Source organism: Mustela erminea, chromosome 14 (assembly GCF_009829155.1).
Source record: "Mustela erminea isolate mMusErm1 chromosome 14, mMusErm1.Pri, whole genome shotgun sequence".
NCBI classification, from domain to species: Eukaryota; Metazoa; Chordata; class Mammalia; order Carnivora; family Mustelidae; genus Mustela; species Mustela erminea.
This window is the reverse complement of record NC_045627.1, coordinates 78,514,852-78,537,003: the sequence shown is the minus strand read 5'-3', so window position 1 is coordinate 78,537,003 and position 22,152 is coordinate 78,514,852. Positions and strand designations below refer to the sequence as shown.

The following is a 22,152-nucleotide window of genomic DNA, read 5'->3' as shown; positions in this document are numbered from 1 at the left end:
AATAAAACCTTACTTCATGAATCTTCTAATTGTTAGTTCATGCTGTGGGTGTTGATGAATATGTAAGACAGAAATACACTCAATCTGTCTATTGTTTAAAAATGCAAGACATTCATTTGACTGCTGTTAAAATGACTGTTTTTATATTTTGCCTTAGCTAAATAAAGAAAATAAAACATTGAAAAGAATCAGCATGTTGTACATGGCCAAGCTAGGACCAGATGTAATCACCGAGGAGATCAACATTGATGACGAAGATGTCAGCACAGACCCAGAAGGCACCGTGGAGACCTGTGTCTCTGTACAGTGTCAGAAGCAGATCAAAGGTGGGATGCTTGCACTGGGCACATTTTGGATAATGTTTCTTAGCACTGGGTGCCCATTGGAATCACCTGAGAACTTTAGAACTTGGGTCCTGCTTCAAAAAGTTTCAGATTTAAATGTCCCAGAGAGCAGCCTGGTTGAGAATCATGATACGATGTGATATTGGTGCATTGTGAATCACTTTCTCATTTGCGATTAGACACTTTTGAAAGTGTTGTCTTGATGGAAACAGCCAGCTTGTAAAAATTCTTAAAAATATGGACTACACATTGAGATAATTTTGTTAAGTGAAAGAATGGATAAAAATATATGTAGCCCATGCCTCCCATTTGTCTGGTTCTTTTTTGGAATCTTTCGGGAGGATTCCTCCCCAGATGGCTTAAGTCTCTGCCCTCAAAGGACTTCTCATCTGATTGAGGCACTGAGCTGTAAGCAATCTGCAGTGTTCAACTTAGACACGGTTAGACCACTCACTGTGGCAGTCAGCGGCACGTAGAATATCACATGGAACCTCTATTAAATACACTTTAATTTTATTCTTGATTGTATATACACCTGATTATATGTACACACTGTTTATGTTACAGATGGAGAAGAGCAGTCCGGGGCTCAGTGACTTTTCGGGTATTTCAGCATCAGGCGCATGCGAAAAGCAATACTTACTGGCATGTTGGGTTGGATAAAACTGCAGTTGGAAGGAGGGGAAGGAGGACACAGACACATTGTTACCTGACTGTCCGCCCCGGACCGAAGACAAAATAATACTTGTCTGGGTGGGGAGGGAGTAGTTTACAGGATTTTCTTCTGTTCATGATTCTTCCCTCCTCTTAGGTCTGAGACAGTATAGTCTCTCGTTCCTCCTTCAACATTACCCAGCTAGTGGAGAAAGAGGTTTCGAAATAAGATCTGAGAACTCTTCCAGGCTGGCCTCCTGTAAAATCTTGATTCAATTTATAAATAACTCCAGAGAAGGTTTTTAATTAAAAGCAATTAAAACCTGAGTAGCAAACCTGGAGGCCTTGGATATCCATTTAAGGACTGACTCTGTGCTAATATGTGTATTTGTATATATATATATATATATTTTAAAAAGATTTATTTGAGAGATGAGATGGAGAGAGAGAAAGGAGAGGCAGAGGGAGAGGGAGAGAGAGAATCCTCAAGCAGACTCCCAGCTGAATGTGGAGCCTGACTTGGTGGGATCCTGACTTGGTGGGATCCCAGGACCCTGACATCACGAGCTGATCTCAGGCCGAAGTCAAGAGTCGGGCGCTCCACCAACTGAGCCACCTGGTCGCCCCTCTTGTGTACTTTTTTACTGTTGAGTGGTGGGAGTAACTTTTGTCTACTACCAGAAGCTTTTGCACTTCATGGTTGCTAATAGTTTCATTTTGGTAATACAGTTTTCATTAAATTCCAATAAGAAGAACTAGGAAATAAATTAAGAAACAAAGCACCAACAACTCTGGAGAGAAAATTACTAGAATTAACCCTTTTGCAAATAGGTTATATTTTGAGTCCATTCAAATAATGTTTGAGGGCTATAAATTGGCAGCAGGTCAGGATTTTTTTCTGCAAATCAAAATCTGCAAATTATCAACTGCCCCATTGTTTGTTATATTTTATTGTGACAAGAGCCCATGGCCATTTTAAAATAAAAAGGAAATTAGTAATATGCCTTAATTTGTTTTGCTGAAATCTTAAAACATTTACTTCTAAAATGCCAGATAGTTTCCTAAAATATGGGCTGATAGCATGCAAAGAAAACATGATCTGGTACATTTAATAACACAGTGAGATTGCGTGGTATAAAATGATTAATAACTGTGGCTGCATACAGGGGCAAAGAAGTGAGATTTCCACCATTCTCTGCTTTATTTGCATTTTATTTGTTAAGTAACCTTGATTGTAAGCTACATATGGACTGGCATTTTCAGTTCTTTTGACAAGATTAATGTCTTTTAAGATAAATTTAGAAGTTACTACACTGAAACTAACGTTGTACTCTAAGTTCGCTAATTGAATTTAAATTAAAAAGTAAGTTTGCTTAGATTGTTTTCCTCCCCTTGTTTTTTTCTTTAAAAATGCAGAACTTCGAGATCAGATTGTATCTGTTCAGGAGGAGAAGAAGATACTAGCAATTGAATTGGAAAATCTCAAGAGCAAACTTGCAGAAGTAATCGAAGAAGTATGTATCTTGGGCCTGAAAAGCAAGACTTTTGGTGTTTTTAGGGTGTTTGGCTAAGTTAAAAACTTGCTGTTGGAAGTTGATTTCAGGCACGAGAACCATGTACCAGTTCTGACCTTCTCTTCTCCCCTCCGTTTCAAATATACGGAAAGGTGTAGAAAATAAGATCGTGAGCATTCGTATACTCACTACCCAGCTCAGTAAATCAGCAAAATAGCAATGAAGTATCCCGGTTGTCCCCGTATTTCACTATGGGAGGCCGATTTGTAAGAACGCTCTCTGCAATTTAAGTCATCTGCTTTATTGCTGCTGGGGAAGAAGTATTTGGCTTCGCCATCAGATGGTTTGGCTCAGTTGGGAAGGGCTGTCTTCTTGTGTACCAGCAACATAAGCATAGATGTCAGAATGGGTTCAAAGTGGGTGCTTCAAAAATCTCTTTATTTTTCCTTTTGAATGGTCTTTAAGAACAAGAGCACATAATTGCCTTTCTGTGCATGGTGCTTCAGAGAACTGCCTTTGCAGTCATGATTTAACTGGTGTCCGTGGTTCCCAGATTCTACAGCCCAAGCTTCTAGACCCATCCCTCAGGTAATGCTGAGGCCTTGAGGCTTCGATCCCTTCAGTGGGCAACCTTACCCAGCTACCTCAGTTTGCATACGTATCTCACAGTTTTCCTAAGGGCCAGAATACGGGAAAGGTTGGGAGGTGGTGTCCACCAACGTCAGCCTCGCATTTACTTAGCGTTACGGAACATGCTGAGGCATGGGAAGGATGATGCTGTTTTGGAAGTGGCGTTCCTGGGGAGTGTACACCGGCTACTAATTCAGACCAAAACCAAAAACGGAGCTTACGCTAAAAGCATCCAGTTCACAGGCTCTCTGGTGAGCCGATGGATTCAGAGTCCTTTTCCAGGACCATTATCTTAGTTTCTTTCTTGTCTGAAACCACAGGAGAGAGACAGACATGTTTTGATGCACTCTCTTCCTCAATTATGATGATTTACTGATGATCCTGTCCCCCTCCCATTTAGAGGTATTATTGGAAATCCTTTCAGAAGTTCCTTTTATTACGACTATTTCAGACATGTGAAGAGTATAAAAAACAAAATAAGGAACACCCATATGTCTACTACCTAGTTTAATACGCAGTCTTGATAACCCCCGTGTCTCTCTCCCTACTGTATTCCCCTCACTCCGTGCCCTGTTCCCCTACACAGCCATTATTCTGAATTTGGCTTTTATCATTCCAGTGCGTGTGTGTGTGTGTGTGTGTGTGTGTGTGTGTGTGTGTGTGTGTGTGTATTTATTTATTTATTTTGCTACAATACATAGGATTTTGAGTGTTTCTAAATAATGTAAATGTACCTGCTTTTTATTTTTTTAATTTCTATTTTAAGTAGGCTCTGTGCCCAGTGTGGGGGTTGAACTCACAATCCTGAGATCAGGAGTCAGATGCTCCACTGACTGAGCCAGCCAGGCACTCCTGTACCTGCTTTTTAAAATTCAGTGTAGTGCATTTGAGACATGCCCACTTTGATACACCTAACTTCACATTCTTTTTTTAAAATGGTCCCTTCATAGTCTCTTCCCATTGATGTCAAAATTAACTCAGAAATGTAAGTCTTTGGGGAAGATTTTTATGTGTGTTTTATTTAAGCCAGAAGTCATCAAAGTTTAAAGTATTTTTTATTTTAAAAATTCATGCATTGTTTTCCTTACGTTAAATGTCATCAGAATTTGAAGTGAATATTGAAGTTGAGTATTGGATCTCTGACTACATGATTTGTCTACTTTCTGGGTGCTTTCTACTTGGATTTTTGCATTAAAAATATCAATCATTTACATGGGTAGGGACCAGTGCCATTTGGAATTTGTAAGAAAGTTCTCTACCAAAGGATGTCCCAGCTTAAACAGCTACCCCCGAGGCCTTAAGAACAACTTTACTAAAAGCCCAACACGGTAAAGCCGTTACTGCCTGAAATTGTAACTTCATGTTGAATGTTGAACAGCAGTCTGGGTGTCACACATCACCTTATGTCGTATTTTATAATGTCGGGTGTTTTCTTCCCTCACAATTTCACATTTTTAGGTAAATAAAGTTAAACAAGAAAAAGATGCTTTAAACTCAGAAGTTCTTGAACAGAGAAGAGTCTTAGAAAAATGCAATAGAGGTAGGTGTTTCCAGTCTTTTTTTTACAGATACCTGTGTAATTTATTTGGTTTGCATACATTTTGTGTTGTTTTGTACCTGTGCCTGAAGAGTCTTGGAGCAAAAATATCCTGTCTTGGTTTTCCTGGTTTCTAGCCACGAGTCTCTCTCTTTCCAGTTATTTGATCACCCACCTTAGGGTCTTGGGACTTCTAAAAGTCCCTTCACTTGAGGAGCGTACGACCCACCTCAAACCAAAACACTGTTCTGTCTACATGGATCCTGGGACCATGGCCGTATTGGCATTCCCCTCAGTATTTATGTATTTGGTAGGTGATTTTTAATCCAAGAGAGAGGATATCTACACAGACACATGTGACAGGATATGAAAACATTTTAAATTACGAGAATATACAAAGTGGGGCAAAGCAAAAGTACAATTAAATACCGCTCTACAAGGTTCCATGCTTGCCGTGAGGTCTCGTGCAGTCCTGCCTGTGTGCAGTCAAGTCTGGCTTAGAGCTGTCTAGCAGCCAGAGTGATGAGAGATTTACGACCGTTCATATGAATCATATTAAAATGATCCTCTTGATCAGGAGAAGCAGGCATGGTCTCGTGGTGAGAAGGAGATTTCTCCAAAGGCTACCTCTAGAGAAAACGGAATCCTTGTTGTAAAACCCAGCATCAAGTCCCATGGGGGCTGTGTTTTTGCGTCCTCTGGTTCAGGACAAGGGAGTGATGCCTGAGTGCAGGAAACCTTTGAACTTTCATTGTTGTCATTGGTGGTAGTTCTCCACCTTTGGGGAACGAATTGAGATTTTTGAATAAATAAAGGACCTTGTAATTCAGTGTGGGAGATGTGGTGATTCTGACATTTCTCAGCTCCTCCCACATTCAGGAAGATAGAAATGGTTTTGATGTACTGTGCTAGACACAGAGGGTTGGTTCTACAAAGGTCGATCACATGGATCTTGCCTTCGGAGAGCCCTTTCCGTAGGAAGAGAGAGAGAGATGGTATAAATAAATGCAAAAGAAATAAATAATTTCTTGCAGAAGCCAAGTCAGAAGGGGCAGGGCATGTGAAAACTCAGTTTTCGTTATGGTGTTCTGGACTTAGAAAAGAGCGTCAGTTACCTTGCCCCGGGCCTTTAGATAGTCATAGTTGTCTTTGTTTCCTTCCTGAAAATTTCTTTTTTAAATAGGTTTGAAAATCATTTGGCTCTCAGGGACCTATAATTCACACCGCAAACCATCACTTACTTTGCTTCACTCGAGTAAGACCGTTCGTCTTCCCTCCGAGAAGGCAGCAGATTTACAGAGTACAGAGTTGGAAATTCTATGTCATTACACAGCAAACCAGTCCTTAGTCAGTTAGGGCTGAAGTGTCCTGGCGGAACGTTGTGTGAAAGCAGCCATTAAGAGCGCCTTTTTAAAGATTTTATTGCTATGACTCAGCTCAGGATTGAAAGTGCCTGTGTCGAGGCAGATGGCAAGACCAGTGTGAGATCTCCCTGTGTTGTGCCTAACTCCTAATGGCGTCATCACTCCCTTGGTCCTGCCTATGTCATTATTTAACAAAACAGGCCCCAGAATGTCAAAAAGTAGCAAAGATTTCATGTTTCTTCTATTTGATAGACCTTCCCTTTGAGATTCCTGTCCTTCAGTGATTCTTTAATTCAGAGCTCTCACTCTGGGCCTCAGTGGATCTAAGGCCATTTCTCTGTAAGCATGCTTAAACATGTAAATAAGCTTAAAAATAACGTATATATATATTTTTTTCTTTTTATTCAGCTAATACATTTTTTTAGTGGAAAACATAGATTCAAATGGAAAAGGAAAAAAAAAATTTCAATCTTACAGTCCAAAGATAAGCACTTATTAACGTCATGTATATTCTTCCAACCTTAAGACGATATCTATAAATAAATCATTGGTTAAATGTATTTATAACATTTATGGAAGCTGAAAAAATCTCAGCAAAAGAAATACGTCTTTACCCGTTGATACCTTAGAAGCCCCTGAATATCGATCTCCACTTGCATCCCCTCACGTAGATTTTTATCATTGCTCTTGTTTATAGCTCTACCAGGTGTGTACAGATCTCTAAGTGGCATGTTGTTTAACTTTGCATGTTTTTGAATTTTATATTCATGCTATCACCTTGCATATGTCCCTGTGCATTTTTTGGTTTGCGAGGTCTCTATTTGCCCTGGTATGTTAACTTTCCCTGCTGGATAGTATTTCATTTGCTGTCTGTCACAGAATTTATGGTCTTTTCTGTGGCTGTTTGAGTTTTTTCAAGTTTTCTGCTATTCCAAGACCTGCAGTTATGAAAATTCTTACATGCGTCTTCCGGTGCACGTGCCCTCACATAATGTGCCAAATGCCAAGGTTCATCTTCAACATCAGAACATGATGCCAGGTTACTTTTAGGTAGATTTTCACTCCTGTGGGCAATGTGTCTTTTCCCATCGTCCTGTGTCCTCTCCAAACTTGGTGTAAGTCTACTTCTTGATTTTTGCCAGTTCCCTCTCTGCTGAGTCTAAGAAGGTGTCTGTGTTTTTCCTTTCCATTTCTCTGATTACCAACAAAGATGAGTATCTTTGCGCATTCACTGACCTTTCCTGGGTCTGCCGTGGGACCATCTGGGTCATTTCTCTGTTTCAGCAGCGACGCCAAGAGCACTCTTGGGGCTGTGCTGCTGGATGTGTTCATGATTTGTGCTCTTGGGTGAACTGGTACGTTCCTAAAAGCAGAATTCTCGAGTCAGAGGGTATGAGTGGTTTTAGATTTTTGATTCACATTGCCAAGCTGCTCTCAAAAACATTTGATCTGTTCATACTTGAGTCAGCAGTGGCTGAAGGAGCCTGTGTGCCGGTACGCAGAATCTTTGCAACACTGCTTTTCATCCATGTTCCTGACAGTCTGTGTGGTCACTGGTCTTTATGCATTTCTCTTCCTTGTCTTCCTAAGTGTCCATGCTGGCGGTAGAAGAATATGAGGAAATGCAGGTAAACCTGGAGCTGGAGAAGGACCTTCGAAAGAAGGCAGAGTCATTTGCACAAGAGGTAAGCATCCACAGAGACCTAGTTTTAGATTTGTGTTTCTTAAAGAACTTTGCAGGTGACATGTCAAAATGTGTAGTTTTTTTTTTTTAAGATTTTATTTATTTATTTGACAGAGAGAGCGAGAGAGCACAAGTAGGCAGAGCAGCAGAGAGAGGGAGAAGCAGGCTCCCCACTGAGCAAGGAACCCGATGTAGGGCTCGATCCCAGGACCCTGGTCATGACCTAAGCCCAAGGCAGATGCTTAACTGACTGAGCCACCCAGGAGCCCCAAAATATGTTTTGAAGTTGAAAAAGAACTTAACATTTAGAATTAAGGGAGGCCAGCTATGGGATAGTGTCAAGTTCACTTAAACAGGTGTTAGAAATCTGGGTTCATATTTTGGCCATATTAGTCAGTTGCTCATTGTATGACCTGAGAGTAGCCCTTTTAGTTCCTTGGGGCTTCACTTTCACCATCTGTAAAATGGGTGATGCTATCAGCCCGACCAAGTAGATTTTGAAATCTGGTAGCACAGCTCTGCAAAAGGATTTCGTACTATAGAATGCTGTTATAGGGGAAAGAAATTATATTTAGGGATACCTGCCACTTGTGATGCAAAGTCCAGCCTGAGTACAGGATTTCTGTCTGTTTCAACAGCCTTAGGAATCTAGGTTACATCTCCAAATACCATCTCAAATAACAGCATCATGGTGTTAGTATTTTTCTTCACCTGTTAGACAGTGATCTCATTACATGAGCTGATCTTTCTGCTTGCTGTGGAACATTGCCGTGGTGTGCGTCCATCATTGTAGGCTTTCACCAGAGTCCTGGTTCTCCTCTCCTGTCAGAGATAAGCTTTGAGCTTCTCATGTTCCGGCTTCCCTTTGTTGACTTGTTGTCACTGGATATTCCGCGGCCCGGGGCTGGTTTACAGGGAGGTGGTGAGGCACCGGATGGCAGAACTGTAACGGCTGGTGAAGGGAGCACTGGTCTGCCTGAGATTTCCATCATGTCTCAGTATTTTGAATCTGGGTGCACACCGCAGGTTGCGAGGGAAAGTAGCTATGGAAATGTGAAACATCCGTAGGTAGAAGTATCCAAGGTGCTAGAGGAAGACGAAGCGTGGGGTTGTGGGAACGACCTTTGAAAATCAGATTACGGTTTTGTGCAGGAGTCTTTCTGCACCTGAGTGTAGCTGTGCTAGCAATGAACTCTGGGAAAGGTTTAGTCCAAGATGTGATTTGAAATATTCTCATTCATTTTATTCAGAGAGCTTAATGAAAGGTGAGTAAAAATTGTGCTCTTATTACTTGGAAGAAAGAAAAGAAATTGAGGCGTGTCAGAGCCCCTTGGGAAAGCTGCAGCGATAGACACAGTAGGGGGGAAGGGAGACGGGGCTCATGGGAAGACGCCTCCGAGGTCAAACTGAAAAGGTGGGCTTGTTTCGACCCGAATGCCAGGGTCTTACTTTGAGAGACATTTTCAGTTTTCCATCTGTTGTTCGTGGAATGATGTTAGAATACAAAGCCACTCGAAGAAGACTTGAAGGCCACACAGTAGCAGAGAAGACAGATACAAGAAGCAGGATTCTGCCAAGAATCTGAAGACAGTGATTTACTCTGCCCTTCACTGGCCATGTGATCAGTGACCATGACCTTGACACCAGCTGAGAAGCCAGAGGCGGGAGGAGGGAAGGCCAGGGTGGCCACTTGCATTCTTCCTATGGGGAGCCTCAGTGTCTGCAGCCGTGCTGGATGGTTTTATAGTATCTAGATTTTATCTGCACAACTGTGAGATGAAAACTGTTGTTGTTTTTTTAAGATTTTTTTTCCTTTTTTTTTTTTTTTCAAGATTTTATTTATTTATTTGACAGACAGAGATCACAAGTAGGCAGACAAGCTGGCAGATGGGCAGGGGGAGCAGGCTCCCCGCCAGGCAGAGAGCCCGATGTGGGGCTTGATCCCAGGACCCCGAGATCATGACCTGAGCCAAAAGCAGAGGCTTTAACCCACTGAACCCCTAAGATTTTTTTTTCAAGTAATCTCTACACTTAGTCTGGAGCTTGAACCTACAACCCCAAGATTGAGAGCTGTGTGTTCTATAGACTGAGCTAGCCAGGCTCCCCAGAAGCTGTTCTGTAGAATAACGTTAGGCTAGAACCCATACGCCTTCTGCTTTGCACGGTTTATAGACTTGTAGCTGCTGCTGCTGCTGCTGTTTTTTTGGTTTTGTTTTGTTTTGTTTTAAGATTTATTTACTTTTTTGAGAGAGCATGCGTGTGAGTGGAGAGAGGAGCCCAGGAAAGTCCTACAGTCTCCTCACAGGTGAGCTTCGTGACCTGAGTGGAAACCATGAAGACTGAGGTGCTTAACCATTGGAGCCACCCCGGTGCCCCGACTCTCAGCGTTTCAGCAGAAAACTGTTGCTAAAATGTGGAGGTCTTGGTTTAACAGGAGAAGAGCCGGTCTTGTACATTTTGGTTTTTCTTGTGTTCAGCAAACATCTTCATAAGCCAGACACTGTGCTGACAGTAGGAATGTAAGGGTGAAGAATTCAAGTGCGATCCCTGCCCCTTTGGAGCTTATAGTCTGGAGCCCTAGAATTCAATAAAGTAATTTGCTTTATATTTTTAATTACAAAAGGGATACATATTCCTTGTAAAAGGTATATACCTTTTTATAAAAAGTATTTGTAAAAAATATGAACAGTTCTCAGATGTGGAAAGGAAAACATGGAATGTTTCTCCCACACTCCTACTCCCGTTTGTCCATTTGAGAAACAAAAGCTGCAGGGTGCCTGGGTGGCTCAGTGGGTTAAGCATCTGCCTTCAGCTTGGGTCATGATCTCAGGGTCTTGGGATCGAGTCCCACATCAGGCTCTCTGCTCCGCAGGGAGCCTGCTTCCCCCTCTCTCTGTCTGCCTCTCTGCCTACTTGTGATCTCTCTCTCTCTGTCAAATAAATAAAATCTTACAAAAAAAAAAAGCTGTGCGCGTGTGTGTGCACACATGCACTTGTGCGCGCACACACACACAGAGGAATATTACTCGGCCACAAAGAAGAATGAGATCTTTCCTTTTGTGACAGCATGGGTAGACCTACAGGGTATTAGGTTAAGTGAAATAAGTGAGACAAAGACAAATGCCATATGATTTTGCCTCTTTGTGGAACCTAAAAAACAAAGCTAAACCAAACAAATAAAAAGCAACAACAAACCCATCGATACAGAAAACAAGTTGGTGATTGCCAGAGAGGAGGGGAGAGTGAGGGGATGGGAAAAATGGGTGAAAAAAAAAAAACCAGCAGCATGAAAACCAAAGTAAAAACTGTACCCTCCCCTCTTCAATAAGGAGGAAACGGCCAGTTGCCTTCCTACGTTTTTGTACGTCTTCAGTGTTAACTTCAGGTTTCAATGACAAATTTTCCTTTACTTTTTGAATCTGTTCTTTCTTGTTGGTCATTGTAGTTTTCTTGGCTCAAAGGTGTGGATACCTCATTCAGTGTGTGGTCTGGATATACTGTGAGACTTGTTTTTGAGTTCTGTTTTCTTCCCGGACAATGCACATGACATTTTAATATTCCTTTGGAAAGAATGAATCCTATAAAAGTGACATAATGTTTTCTTCTTTTTTTTTTTTTTCATTCTTTGAGAAGATTTATCACGGTCCTTGGAAATTCTGACGCCCCGATGTCATTTGTGTGATAAGAGACCACCTCCCTAACCCTAGCTGTCAGGTTCTTATAGTATAAAGCCAAATCCAGGGGTGCCTGGGTGGCTCAGTGGGGTTAAAGCTTCTGCCTTTGGCTCAGGTCATGATTCCAGGTCCTGGGATCGAGCCCTGCATTGGGCTGTGTGCTCAGCAGGGAGCCTGCTTCTCCCTCTCTCTCTGCCTGCCTCTCTGCCTGTTGATGATCTCTGTCTGTCAAATAAATAAATAAAATCTTAAAAAAAAAAAGCCAAATCCATCAGTGTTTGGTCACTAATTTTTTTAGGCCTATCTTTAGAAGATGTCATGTTAGTGTCTTAAGGTCTAGAAAACATAGTCTAATGAGTAAGTTTTCCAAGTTACCATGGTTATCTAGATGTTCTTTTCATCTTACACCATTACTATTTAGGTGTTGCTAACGGGTTTTGCGAAAGAAATTAACATCAGTAACATCCCCAAGACATAAACTTTATGATTTTCTTTCTACAATAACCAAGTTGAGATAATTTTTAATCATGTAAAGTTGAACACGTTTTCCTGAGTGCTCTGTGGAGAAGGAGAACTGTTGCTTTTTCCCAAGAGTGAACTGAAGCTGGGGGAGGCAGTGCAGTGAGGGACCAGCTGCGCCCCGACCAGCAGTCTGTCCTGGTCTGCGCACCCAGGGCCTTCTCCCCGCCTCTGAGCACTGGGGACATGTCTCACTGGCTGGGAAGCTGGCGGACTTACTGAGTCCAACTGCTGTTTGCAGGGCGCCTTGTTGGCTCTCTGAGGCATTTGCTAAGACATTGGCAAGGGACCCCAAGCAAATTAACTTTGAGAGGGGAAAAAGTTATTTAGCAAATGACTACTATGATGATAATAACAACTCGAAGCAGTTGTTTCAGTGATGCCATTGGTCTCAGATGTCAGAGACTAGATGAGACGTGGATGGCTCCCTCGCACGCCGGTGCACGCAGTCTCCTGGTCCTGGAGCTCAGCCCCGTGCACGCGCACACACACTCACTCCCTCGTCCCTTCTCAGCACCTTTCATCCTTACACGGAAGTGAGCGGTCAGATGGAAGAAGAATGTACATTTTCCTTTAAAAATGCAATTAAGAATCTGATGAAACGGTGAAGCTCTACTATAAAATGGGCTTAATGTCAGAGTTCATAAAATATTCCACTTGTAGAATCACCCACTGGCTGGCTCATGTAAGGTATTAAGGAAAAGAAGTAACTAGTAAATAGAAAATAATGTTGTGTTGGAAAGTGTGAACTTATAAAGACTGAATAATATGTGTAAGTTGCACAGTAAAGTGCCCAGTCAATATTGATGTGCCTTTTCCCAGCTTTTGGTGTAAAACAAAACACTAGGTTTAGTAAATACCAGAGGAAGAAGATTAGCCAGATGGTTAAGAGCTCAGGCTTCTAAATCAGACAGATCTTGGTTTAAATCCTGGTTTTGCCACTTTCATGTGTTCTTGGGAAAGTGGCTTAGCCGCTTTGGACCTCACTTACCTTCTTAGTAAACATGGGATAATAATAGTATCTACCTGACAGTGTTGTTCTAGGGATTAGATGATACACATAAAATCAACGCTGTATCTATCACAGGATGTTAGTCAGTTTTAGCTGTTCAAAGCAGAAGTATTCATAGGATTGATGTAAGGGTTAAATTAATACATAGAAACTATCTAGCAGAGTACCCACTATAAGTACGTGATGAGTAGCAGCCAGTAATGTTAGTATTAGTGCATTTCAGAGCAATAACAGAACATTAAAAACTGAGGCATAGGACGCAGCTATTGCACATGTACGTCGCTGGGGCAAGGGTGAATGAAGATCCTTGAAGACCGCATGAAAGTTACAGATGAGGTCGTAGCAGTCGTTACTGTACTACCGCACAACTCAGAAATAGCCCTTAACTTCGCAGTGAAGACTCCGTGTCCTTTCCTGTTGCTCCTCTCGCAGTGGAGGACGTGCGTGAGGCTGACTGGTCTGTACGTTTCTGTCGTGAACTCTTACAGATGTTCATTGAGCAGAACAAGCTGAAGAGACAAAGCCACCTTCTGCTGCAGAGCTCCGCTCCAGACCAGCAGCTTCTGAAAGCTTTGGAAGAAAACGCAAAACTCATCCAGCAGCTTGAAGAAGAGAGAATTCAGCATCAGAAAAAGGTAACAGATTTTCTTCTGGCGTCTTAAAACATACCCACAAACATGAGGGTCACTCCGGTCATTTTTGGCTCCCTGGTTGGCCTCAGTTAAGTCTTTTCTGCCTTTTTACTTAGTAGAAAGTAACTGCTGAATGAGCCTTAATTTAGTGCCCACGTAAAATCTAGAGCACACTGTCGTAGACGCATAATGATCTTTAACCTGTCCAAGGTCTGAAAAAGCGAAGGACGGAGAACTCAAAAGAGAGCTTGCATAGCGCTCATAATGCACAGTCGGGGCCCCTGGGAGCGGATTGTTTTCGGAGCCCGCATACACCGGGAGAGTACGTTAGTCTCCGAGAACTTACTGGAAGGCGCGAGTTTGATTCAAAGAGGGATGAAAAGTCCACATTAGTAGTAATTGTTTGCTTAGAGGAAATTTCTGATTTTGTAAACTTGCACAAATATATGTGTTTAAAGACTTCCTAAGTGGTTATTTTTGTTTGTTTGTTTGAGTGGAGCTATTGCAGCTGACAGAGCCCACCTTTGTGCACCAGGCAGAAAAGATAGTCATCGTGGCGGGTGAAGGGAGGAGGCGGAAGGGTGGGGGAGGCGAGGAGGTGGAACAAAGGCTTGGACGTCCAAGAAACCACTTACGAGAAATCACATCAGTATTTATACTCCTTACAGTGCACCTCATTTGTGAAGAAAGGGCTGTTAGCTGCTGTTTATTATCACCTGTCAAAGTCTCTTGAAGCAGTAATACTGACATTTAGTCCTTAGAAGTTTCTGAAGTTTTTATGAAGGTGGTCCTGAGGCAGAGGTGATTTTTCCCCTCAGTAAGAACCGCTGGTGCATGCGCAGAACCTCCAGAGGAGTCGGTGGTGAGGGCGGCGGCCCCTGGAAGGAGGACTAGGGAGTAGACTGCGGAGAGAACTAGGAGACGAGGAGAGAGCTAACTTCTTCCTTCCTTCCTCTTTCTTTTCCTTCCTTCATCCTCCCGTCCCTTCTCTTTTCTTTTTCTTTTTCTTTTCTTTTCTTCTCTATTTTTCTTTCTCTCCGTATGCAAGAATTACCATTTAAAATAAAGAGAAAATAAAGGAATATTTTTAAAATTTAGCTCATGCTAGAATTTTTCGGTTCTGAAAAGTCTTAGTTGTAGTTAACCTGCTTAGTAAATAACACGGGCCTAGGACCTACTGAATTGAACTGAAGTGTGGGACTTAGTCGTTGGACCTGTACCTTGTTGGGGCAGGAGGAGAGAGGAGCTGACACTGGAGATTAGCTAAAAGTCATGAATGGCTGTGACCAGTATTTCTAAGAGTATTCTGCTGTACTCTGCAGTTGTTCTGTGTAATCTTTCCTGTGTGTGGTCCTAAATAGTTCTTACCAGTCTGGTAAGTTCCCCTGCAGATTCTCCAGCTGTTGTTTAAACACTGTGTTGTTTCCTTGGTGATAAAAGCAACATACGCTTCTTCTTATAAGCAAATATTTAAAATACAGTACAAGTTAAAGAAGAAATTAAGATTACCCAAGAATTCCGTATTTTGGTACCTATCCAAACCTTACACAAATGGATAATTTTATGAAGGTGGTTGAAATGGGATCCTATCATACATCCTGTTTACAGCCTGATTTGTTTTTAGTTGATAGCCTATTGTTCCCTGTCAGTGTGTGGTGAGCTTTGTGATTTTATCTTAATTTTTTAAATAGATTTATCTAGAGAGAGAAAACACAGGTGGTGGTGGGGGGGGGCGACAGAGGGAGAGAGAATCTCAAGCAGACTCCGCTGAGCATGAAGCCCTACATAGGTCTCAGTCTCCCGACCCGAGATCTCGAACTGAGCTGAAACCACGAGTCGAATTCTCAACCAACGATACCATCCAGGCATCCCAACTATGTGATTTTAAGTGGTTGTATGGTATTTCAGTTCATGAAGACAGGATGACTTATTAAATCCATAATTTGGTGGATATTTAAGTTATTTTCAGTTATTCGCTATTACAGATATTTAAGTTATTTTCAGTTATTTGCTGTTACTATTTCCTTTTTTTTTTTTAAGAGAAAAAGCATGTGAGTGGTGTGGGGGAGGGACAGAGGAAGAGAGAGAGAGAGAATCTTAAGCAGGCTTCATGCAGGGCTCGATCTCATGACCTTGAGATCATGACCTGAGCTGAAATCAAGAGTCATTGGATGTTTAACCAACTGAGCCACCCACGTGCTCCCTTGCTATTTCTTTAAATCAAGTTCTAAAAGTAGTATGGCTAAATCAAGCCGTCTTTTCATCTTTCTTTCCTTTTTTTTTTTTTTAAGGTTTTTGATACTTGTTACCAAATTCCTCCCCCACAAGTGTTCTTTTCCATGTTACCTGAATTTTCTCTTGAAAAATGGGTACAAAGGTAATAATTTGTTTTAAATTAATTTCTTAGATATTATTTTACCTTTTTGACCCATATTTCAATACCCAGTTATCTGGGACATTATGTCTCCAATAAATTTATGTTGGCTTAAATAACTGGTATTTTAAGTATCATCTGTACTCCAAAATTTGCATGGCTTTTAAGATGGATTGGTATCTTTTTGCTCTGAAATGCAAAGTAAAGGGAAACTGATTTCCCCCCTTTATTTTTCCTTGAGAAAGAAAAAGCTGCAAAAGTCTGTTTGTGAATTACAGGTGAAAGACTTAGAAGAGCAGCTCGAGAACACAGCCCTCCACAGAGAGATTCGCAGCCTCAAACAGCAGTTGGGGCTTCTGGAAGAAGACAAAAGAGAACTGGAGTTAAAATACCAGAATTCGGAAGAGAAAGCCAGAGATTTAAAGCATTCCGGTAAAAGCGTCCAGTGGGCTTCTGTGTCTGAGTAGTCTTTGACTTCCCTGTGCCCAGCACAAAACCTGGCCCGTAGCTAGTCCAGAACACTCGCTGAATGCTATAGAGAAACACCAAGATCAGTTCAGTTGAATGGCCACCGGACTCCAGAGAGTCACAAGCCCTTGGACTTCTTGGTGGACTCAGAGCATGTGTGCCAGCTTTCCGTACCGAATGAAGAGATAAAGATACTGTTGATCTGGGAAGACCAACATTTCAGCATTTCTCAGGGCTTCAGATAAGATAGTTAGGAATACTTATTTTGTTCATTTTAGGGGTGGGTTTTCCCCTCTTTTCTTTTTCAGAGAGAGAGCGAGCATACTAGTGACTGGGGTTGGGAGGGAGGGGGAGAGGGAGAAAGAGAACCCCAGGCAGGCTCCATACCCAGTGCAGAGCCCGATGTGGGGCTCAGTCCCATGACTCTGAGATCATGACCTGAGCCAAAATCAAGAGTCTGATGCTTACCCTACTGAGCCACCCAGGCCACCCTTAGGGTACAGTTTTCAAAAGAGTTAAACTTTCAGGGTTCATACAACCCTCATCTGTGGTCTAATTATACCTATGAACTAATACTTTCAGTGTCACACCTGACAATAAAATGGGCAACAATATGTATATTAAGTGGAAAAACTTTTAAAACACCAGGGGATATTTAAATCAAAGGATTTATTCATTCAGTTCCAGAAGGCTTGACAGGAATGTGTGAATTGAATTATTACACAGGGATAAGTAATAAGTTTCTGTTGGAAGGGAGGTGATTTAAGGAGGCAGGTTGTTCCCTTTTATAACAGCTTCAGTATTCACTTGAGATATTTTTGGTTAATTTTATACTAGAATTTTGAAATCTGTATAGAAGAACTAAGTAGGGTTTTTTTTCCCTTTAAAAAACATCCAGTGCTTAAAAATCCACAATGAAAATGAATTGCAATTTACTTTTTTAAAAATCGATCTAAAATTAAGAAGTATTCTATTCTTTTTAGTGAATATCCAGGCAGCCTGTGGCCAAAGCCTTTTTTTTTTTTTTTTTTTTTTTTAATGGAAGAGACAGACACTAGAGAGAACCTGAGATTCAGTTTTGAGTATGTTTTATTTAGGATCTGCTGTGTGTATAGCCAGCCATACCCTAGGGTACTATAAAAAATCTAGAGGAAAAGAAACCGTGCCTTTTGTCCTTGAGGAACTCAAACTCTCTTTGAAGAGACAGACACATGCACATGAATGACGAGAGGACTCTTGGCCATCAGAGAGCGTAGCCCACACTGCTTATTTAAGTGTTGAGAGTAGAAATAAACAGGCAGATCATTGGGGGTTCAGTCATTCATGGAGAGAGGAATGGCTGGGGACAGAGGGGGCCATTCCTGAGTGCACACAGTATTCGGTACCTAGAGCCTGTTGGAGCCCCTCTGAGAGGTATTCACATCTGCAGAATACATAGAAATCGAGCTCCTGGAACTCAGAGCCTGCGTCTTGAACGGCACCAGGCATGGACCCTTTCACATCGCTGGTGCCCGTTTACCTGCTTCATTCGGGACGTGAGTGAACTGGGTGGATAAATTCTGTTTCCAGAATGCTCCTTCAGAAGAGCGAGATGTTTCTGAAGCTACAGACATTTGAGAGTCTGAGTCTGGTTAAAACTAAGAACTCCAGGATTTGCAATTTTTGAAGGAAATGAGGTGGAGGAGGAAAGTATGTCATTAAAATTCATTGCTCTAAATGTCATCTTTAAAATTAATTCCTGGTCTATACCCTTTAAAAGTCAAGTATTCACAGTTTCTCAGTGTTCTGAGTAATCCATGCCATTGTCCACAAATACTTCTTCCACCAGCTCAGTCCCTACTTCCACCCGTCCAGCCGTTGTCCCGAATTATTTTTCTTTTCCATAGCTGTACGTGCAGCCACAAGACAGTAACATTTCCTTGTGACCCGTGTCAGACCCCTTCTTGCATTAGTGGTCGCAGCCTGGATGACAAAAAGGTTAAGACTTTCTGCAGTTTCATACTGAGATTTCTAACTTTGCCTTAATACCAAGAACTTGACTTTGAGAGAGGTTACATTTTTTTTCCTTTATGTGTGTACAAGGTGCTAAGTGGCTTGTTTCAGCTCCTTTCTGAATGCTTGTTCTCCGTGCAGTTGATGAGCTCCAGAAACGTGTGAACCAGTCTGAGAACACCGTGCCTCCGCCTCCCCCACCTCCACCACCGCTCCCCCCTCCTCCCCCCAACCCCATCCGGTAAGTAAGTGCGGGCGATGGGGTGTGGGCCTGGGGGTGGGGGGGTGGGGGGCTGGGAGGCAGGGGAAGGGGGACTGTTCTGCGGGTCTTGTCATTCCTCCTCACAGGACCTGAAGTGTATGCTAGTGGGTAGTGGGATCCCTTCCTTAAATGCAGAACCAAAAACTGCCTTAGATTGCATCACTGGAGGGACCGGCGGTCAAAACTCTGAAACATATCAGCTGGTATTCCTCTCGGAAAATTTTCTTTTTTAAAAAAAAATTTTTTTTATTTTTATTTTTTTAAGATTTTATTTGTTTATTTGAGAGAGAAAGATCATGAGAGAGCACAGGCAAGGAGGAGAGAGAGAAGCAGGGTCCCTGTTGAGCAGGGCATCCCCTGCGGAGCTCTATCCCAGGACCTGAGCCAAGGCAGCCGCTCAGCTGACTGAGCCACCCAGGCACCCCTCTCAGAAAATTTTCTAAAGGCCGATGAATCACTCCTTTCTCTTAATGTACAGAGAAAGGGCCCTAAGACACCCCGGGCAGAAACACTCCTGGGGCCACCACCTTGCTCTGCTCCATGGAGACTTTCAGATCTCACGTGGATGTTCCGAATCCAGGAGCTGGACATGCGGTTTGGAAGTTTGATATTGGGGTGCCTGGGTGGGTTAAGTGGGTTAAGCCGCTGGCTTCCCCTCGGGTCATGATCTCAGGGTCCTGGGATTGAGCCCTGCATGGGGGCGGGGGTGTCTCTGCTCAGCGGGGAGCCTGCTTGCTCCTCTTTCTCTCTGCCTCTCTGCCTACTTATAATCTCTGTCTGTCAAATAAATAAATAAAATATTTGAAAAAAAGAAAGAAGTTTGATACTTCAGTGTTAAGATTTCAGCCCCTGATGTTAGGATTTCCTTCAACTGGAAGACCAAGGAATTTTGAGCTCTCCCAGAATTTTTTTTTTTTTTAATCTTTTCTTGCCTTAATTTGAATTTGAAAAGCTCTGGTTTGTTCATTTACCTTAAAAATAAAAGTACTAAAGGAAACAAAAACTTATCAGGACTAATTGTTACACACTAGTAATTAAACTCAGAGTGCTAATTATGTTTTGTCCCTAACCTCATATTTAAACCTTTATTAATGCCAGGAGAAGAACCCTCCGTAAGAAGAAGAAGAAATTACGTTTACATTCTTGCGACAGGGAATCACATATGCAGACAGGAATTCACTTTTTCTGAAGCCTGAGGTGACTGGGTGGTATTGAGTGCCTGAAGTAAGCACGGTCCACCCCAGGAAACCTAGGGGCATGTTTTGCCTTCCTTGTGGTTCTTTCTTACTCCATCCAGAGCTACATAAGACACAACCTGCTTGCCATGGTGACGGCTTCCCTCTTCATATCATGATGTTAGCTACTTCTGTATCATTTGTTTTTGAACAAAGGGAATTTAAAATTTTGCTAGATTTTTCTTTTACCTTTCATTGACTCATGTGATTTGTTTAATCCTTTCACACAGAGGCCGTTTTTTCCTACTTCGCACCTTTGCAAAGTCTTTCCGTGTTAATACAATGTGTAGTATGTTCCTCCCACACAATGATGAAAATGGGACTTTGCCCTTTAAAAAGATTCTCATTAGGTTTTCTTACTGAGGGTATGACATAATCTGCTTTGAGCCATTGAAGTAGTCAAGGCAAAATAATTTTTACAGCTGCTCAATCCAAGAATCCATTGAAAGAATTTCAGGTATTATAAATTCTTTCTGTCCTGGGTAGCTAAAATCTGTTGGAGATATTCTGAATTTGACATTTAAAATAGGAAATTCATCACTTTGATCTTCTAAGGTGTAGAATTTTGAGCTGATAAGAAAGATAATTTCTGGGGCACCTGGGTGGCTCCGTGGGTTAAACCTCTGCCTTCAGCTTGGGTCATGATCTCAGGGTCCTGGGATGAAGCTCTGCATCAGGCTCTCTGCTCAGCAGGGAGCCTACTTCCCCCCTCTCTCTCTGCCTACTTGTGATTTCCCTCTCTCTGTCAAATAAATAAATAAAATAAAAAGGTCACTTCTGTCTATGAGGAGGGAGAACTATTAAAAAAAAACACGATTATAGTGTTGCTTTTGTCTTTAATTTTTAGTCTCACAAATCCGGAAGCCCTTGGAATTAAAAGTAAAGTATAACCTAAACAGAATATTTTCCCAGAGCACTTTATAGTTTTACTGAGAAATGAATACAGGGTTCAGATTATGTATGTCTAAAGCATGAACTCTTTCATAAGGGCCCTTCGAAGAAAGTTTTCATTGAATAACATGAATGATTTTTATTTTAAGGTGAACTTAAGTAGTATAAGATGTAATTTCTCAGAGTTTTCTTTGTTGGTTTTCTTTTCTTTCTTTCTTTCTTTCTTTTTTTTTTTTTTGACAAGGGGTACTTTCTTGTCAAAGAAATATATTTGCACGTATATGGAGTTTCAGTGGACTTTGAATCCACTAATCAAGGTTTTCTAACTTTGGTCCTGAGCCACATTTGTTTTACCCTGGCAGAGTCCTTGGATAGAATGAAAGCAGAGATTGGGGGAGAGGGCAGTCTAGGGCCTTGAGGAAGAAGGCAGACCGTGGTCGTGTTGTACCAGCAGCAGTGAACACGGGAGAGGTCCTGGGCAGATGTGGGTCAAGGGCGGGGGCTATATTGGTGTATTAGTCAGCATTCTCCAGAGAAACGGAACCAGCAAGGGTGTGTGTCTGTATATGTATACGTACATGTATATACATCATGTCCGTTCAAGGTTTATTCGAAGGGATTAGTTCCTATGATTATGGACTGTGGCAAGTTACAGGGTGAGTCAAAAAGCTGGAGCCAAGGAGAGGCTGTGGTGTGGTCTCAGGTCAGCAGGCTCCAGACCAGGAATAGGCAGTGTTTCAAGTCTGGACGCAGGGAAAAGCAGATGTCCTAATTTCAAGGTATTCAGGCAGAGGAATTCTGTTTTATTTGGGGAAGGGTCATCCTTTTGTTTTATTCAGGCCTTCCACTGATTGTGTGAGGCCCATCCACATTAGAAAGTAGTCTGTGTTCCTCAGGCTACCAAATGTTAATCTTTTTCCTCGCGGGGGGAGAACCCTCTCTAAGCCCCACTGAACGTTAGCTTGTAGACATTGAAGAGTTCTGCCTTCAGTGACAGAATGGGGAACATGGGCAAAGTTTGCATGATTTCATTTCTTCCAACTTCTGGAATAAAATGTGCTTGTTGGTAAGTTCTAGAAACCTCCCAGGGTAGAGCATAGTGATTGCTTTCTCCTGTGCTTTGTGAGAGATTGTTCAGTGTGTTTGGGAATTTTAAGAAAAGGCAACTAGAGAGGGGATTAATCATAGATCTCAAGGCAGAAGTAAGAAATTTTAAAAAATCTAAAAATTACGGTGATTAAGAAACACTGAGTTGTTCCGTCCTCCGCCAGGTATTGCTATGTGCGTCCAGGTGCTGCTTTTCTGGAGGCAGCGATATGCCTTCCCAGCATGGCTTCCTCAGGACTGTACTTTGTCAAGTCTGCTT

At 42.0% G+C, this 22,152-nt stretch overlaps 1 protein-coding gene across 3 annotated transcripts in view; it reads left to right on the top strand.

Annotated features, from left to right (window-relative positions):
- Nucleotides 1-22,152, top strand: part of SHTN1 (shootin 1) — a 103,501-nt gene that overhangs the window by 43,644 nt on the left and 37,705 nt on the right. For all 3 annotated transcript variants that reach the window (XM_032311926.1, XM_032311925.1, XM_032311927.1), the window contains 7 exons: nucleotides 158-326; nucleotides 2,415-2,512; nucleotides 4,601-4,682; nucleotides 7,634-7,728; nucleotides 13,421-13,567; nucleotides 16,217-16,370; nucleotides 18,540-18,639. In XM_032311926.1, the coding sequence (XP_032167817.1) occupies nucleotides 158-326; nucleotides 2,415-2,512; nucleotides 4,601-4,682; nucleotides 7,634-7,728; nucleotides 13,421-13,567; nucleotides 16,217-16,370; nucleotides 18,540-18,639 (845 nt within the window). The remainder of the gene's footprint in view (nucleotides 1-157; nucleotides 327-2,414; nucleotides 2,513-4,600; nucleotides 4,683-7,633; nucleotides 7,729-13,420; nucleotides 13,568-16,216; nucleotides 16,371-18,539; nucleotides 18,640-22,152) is intronic.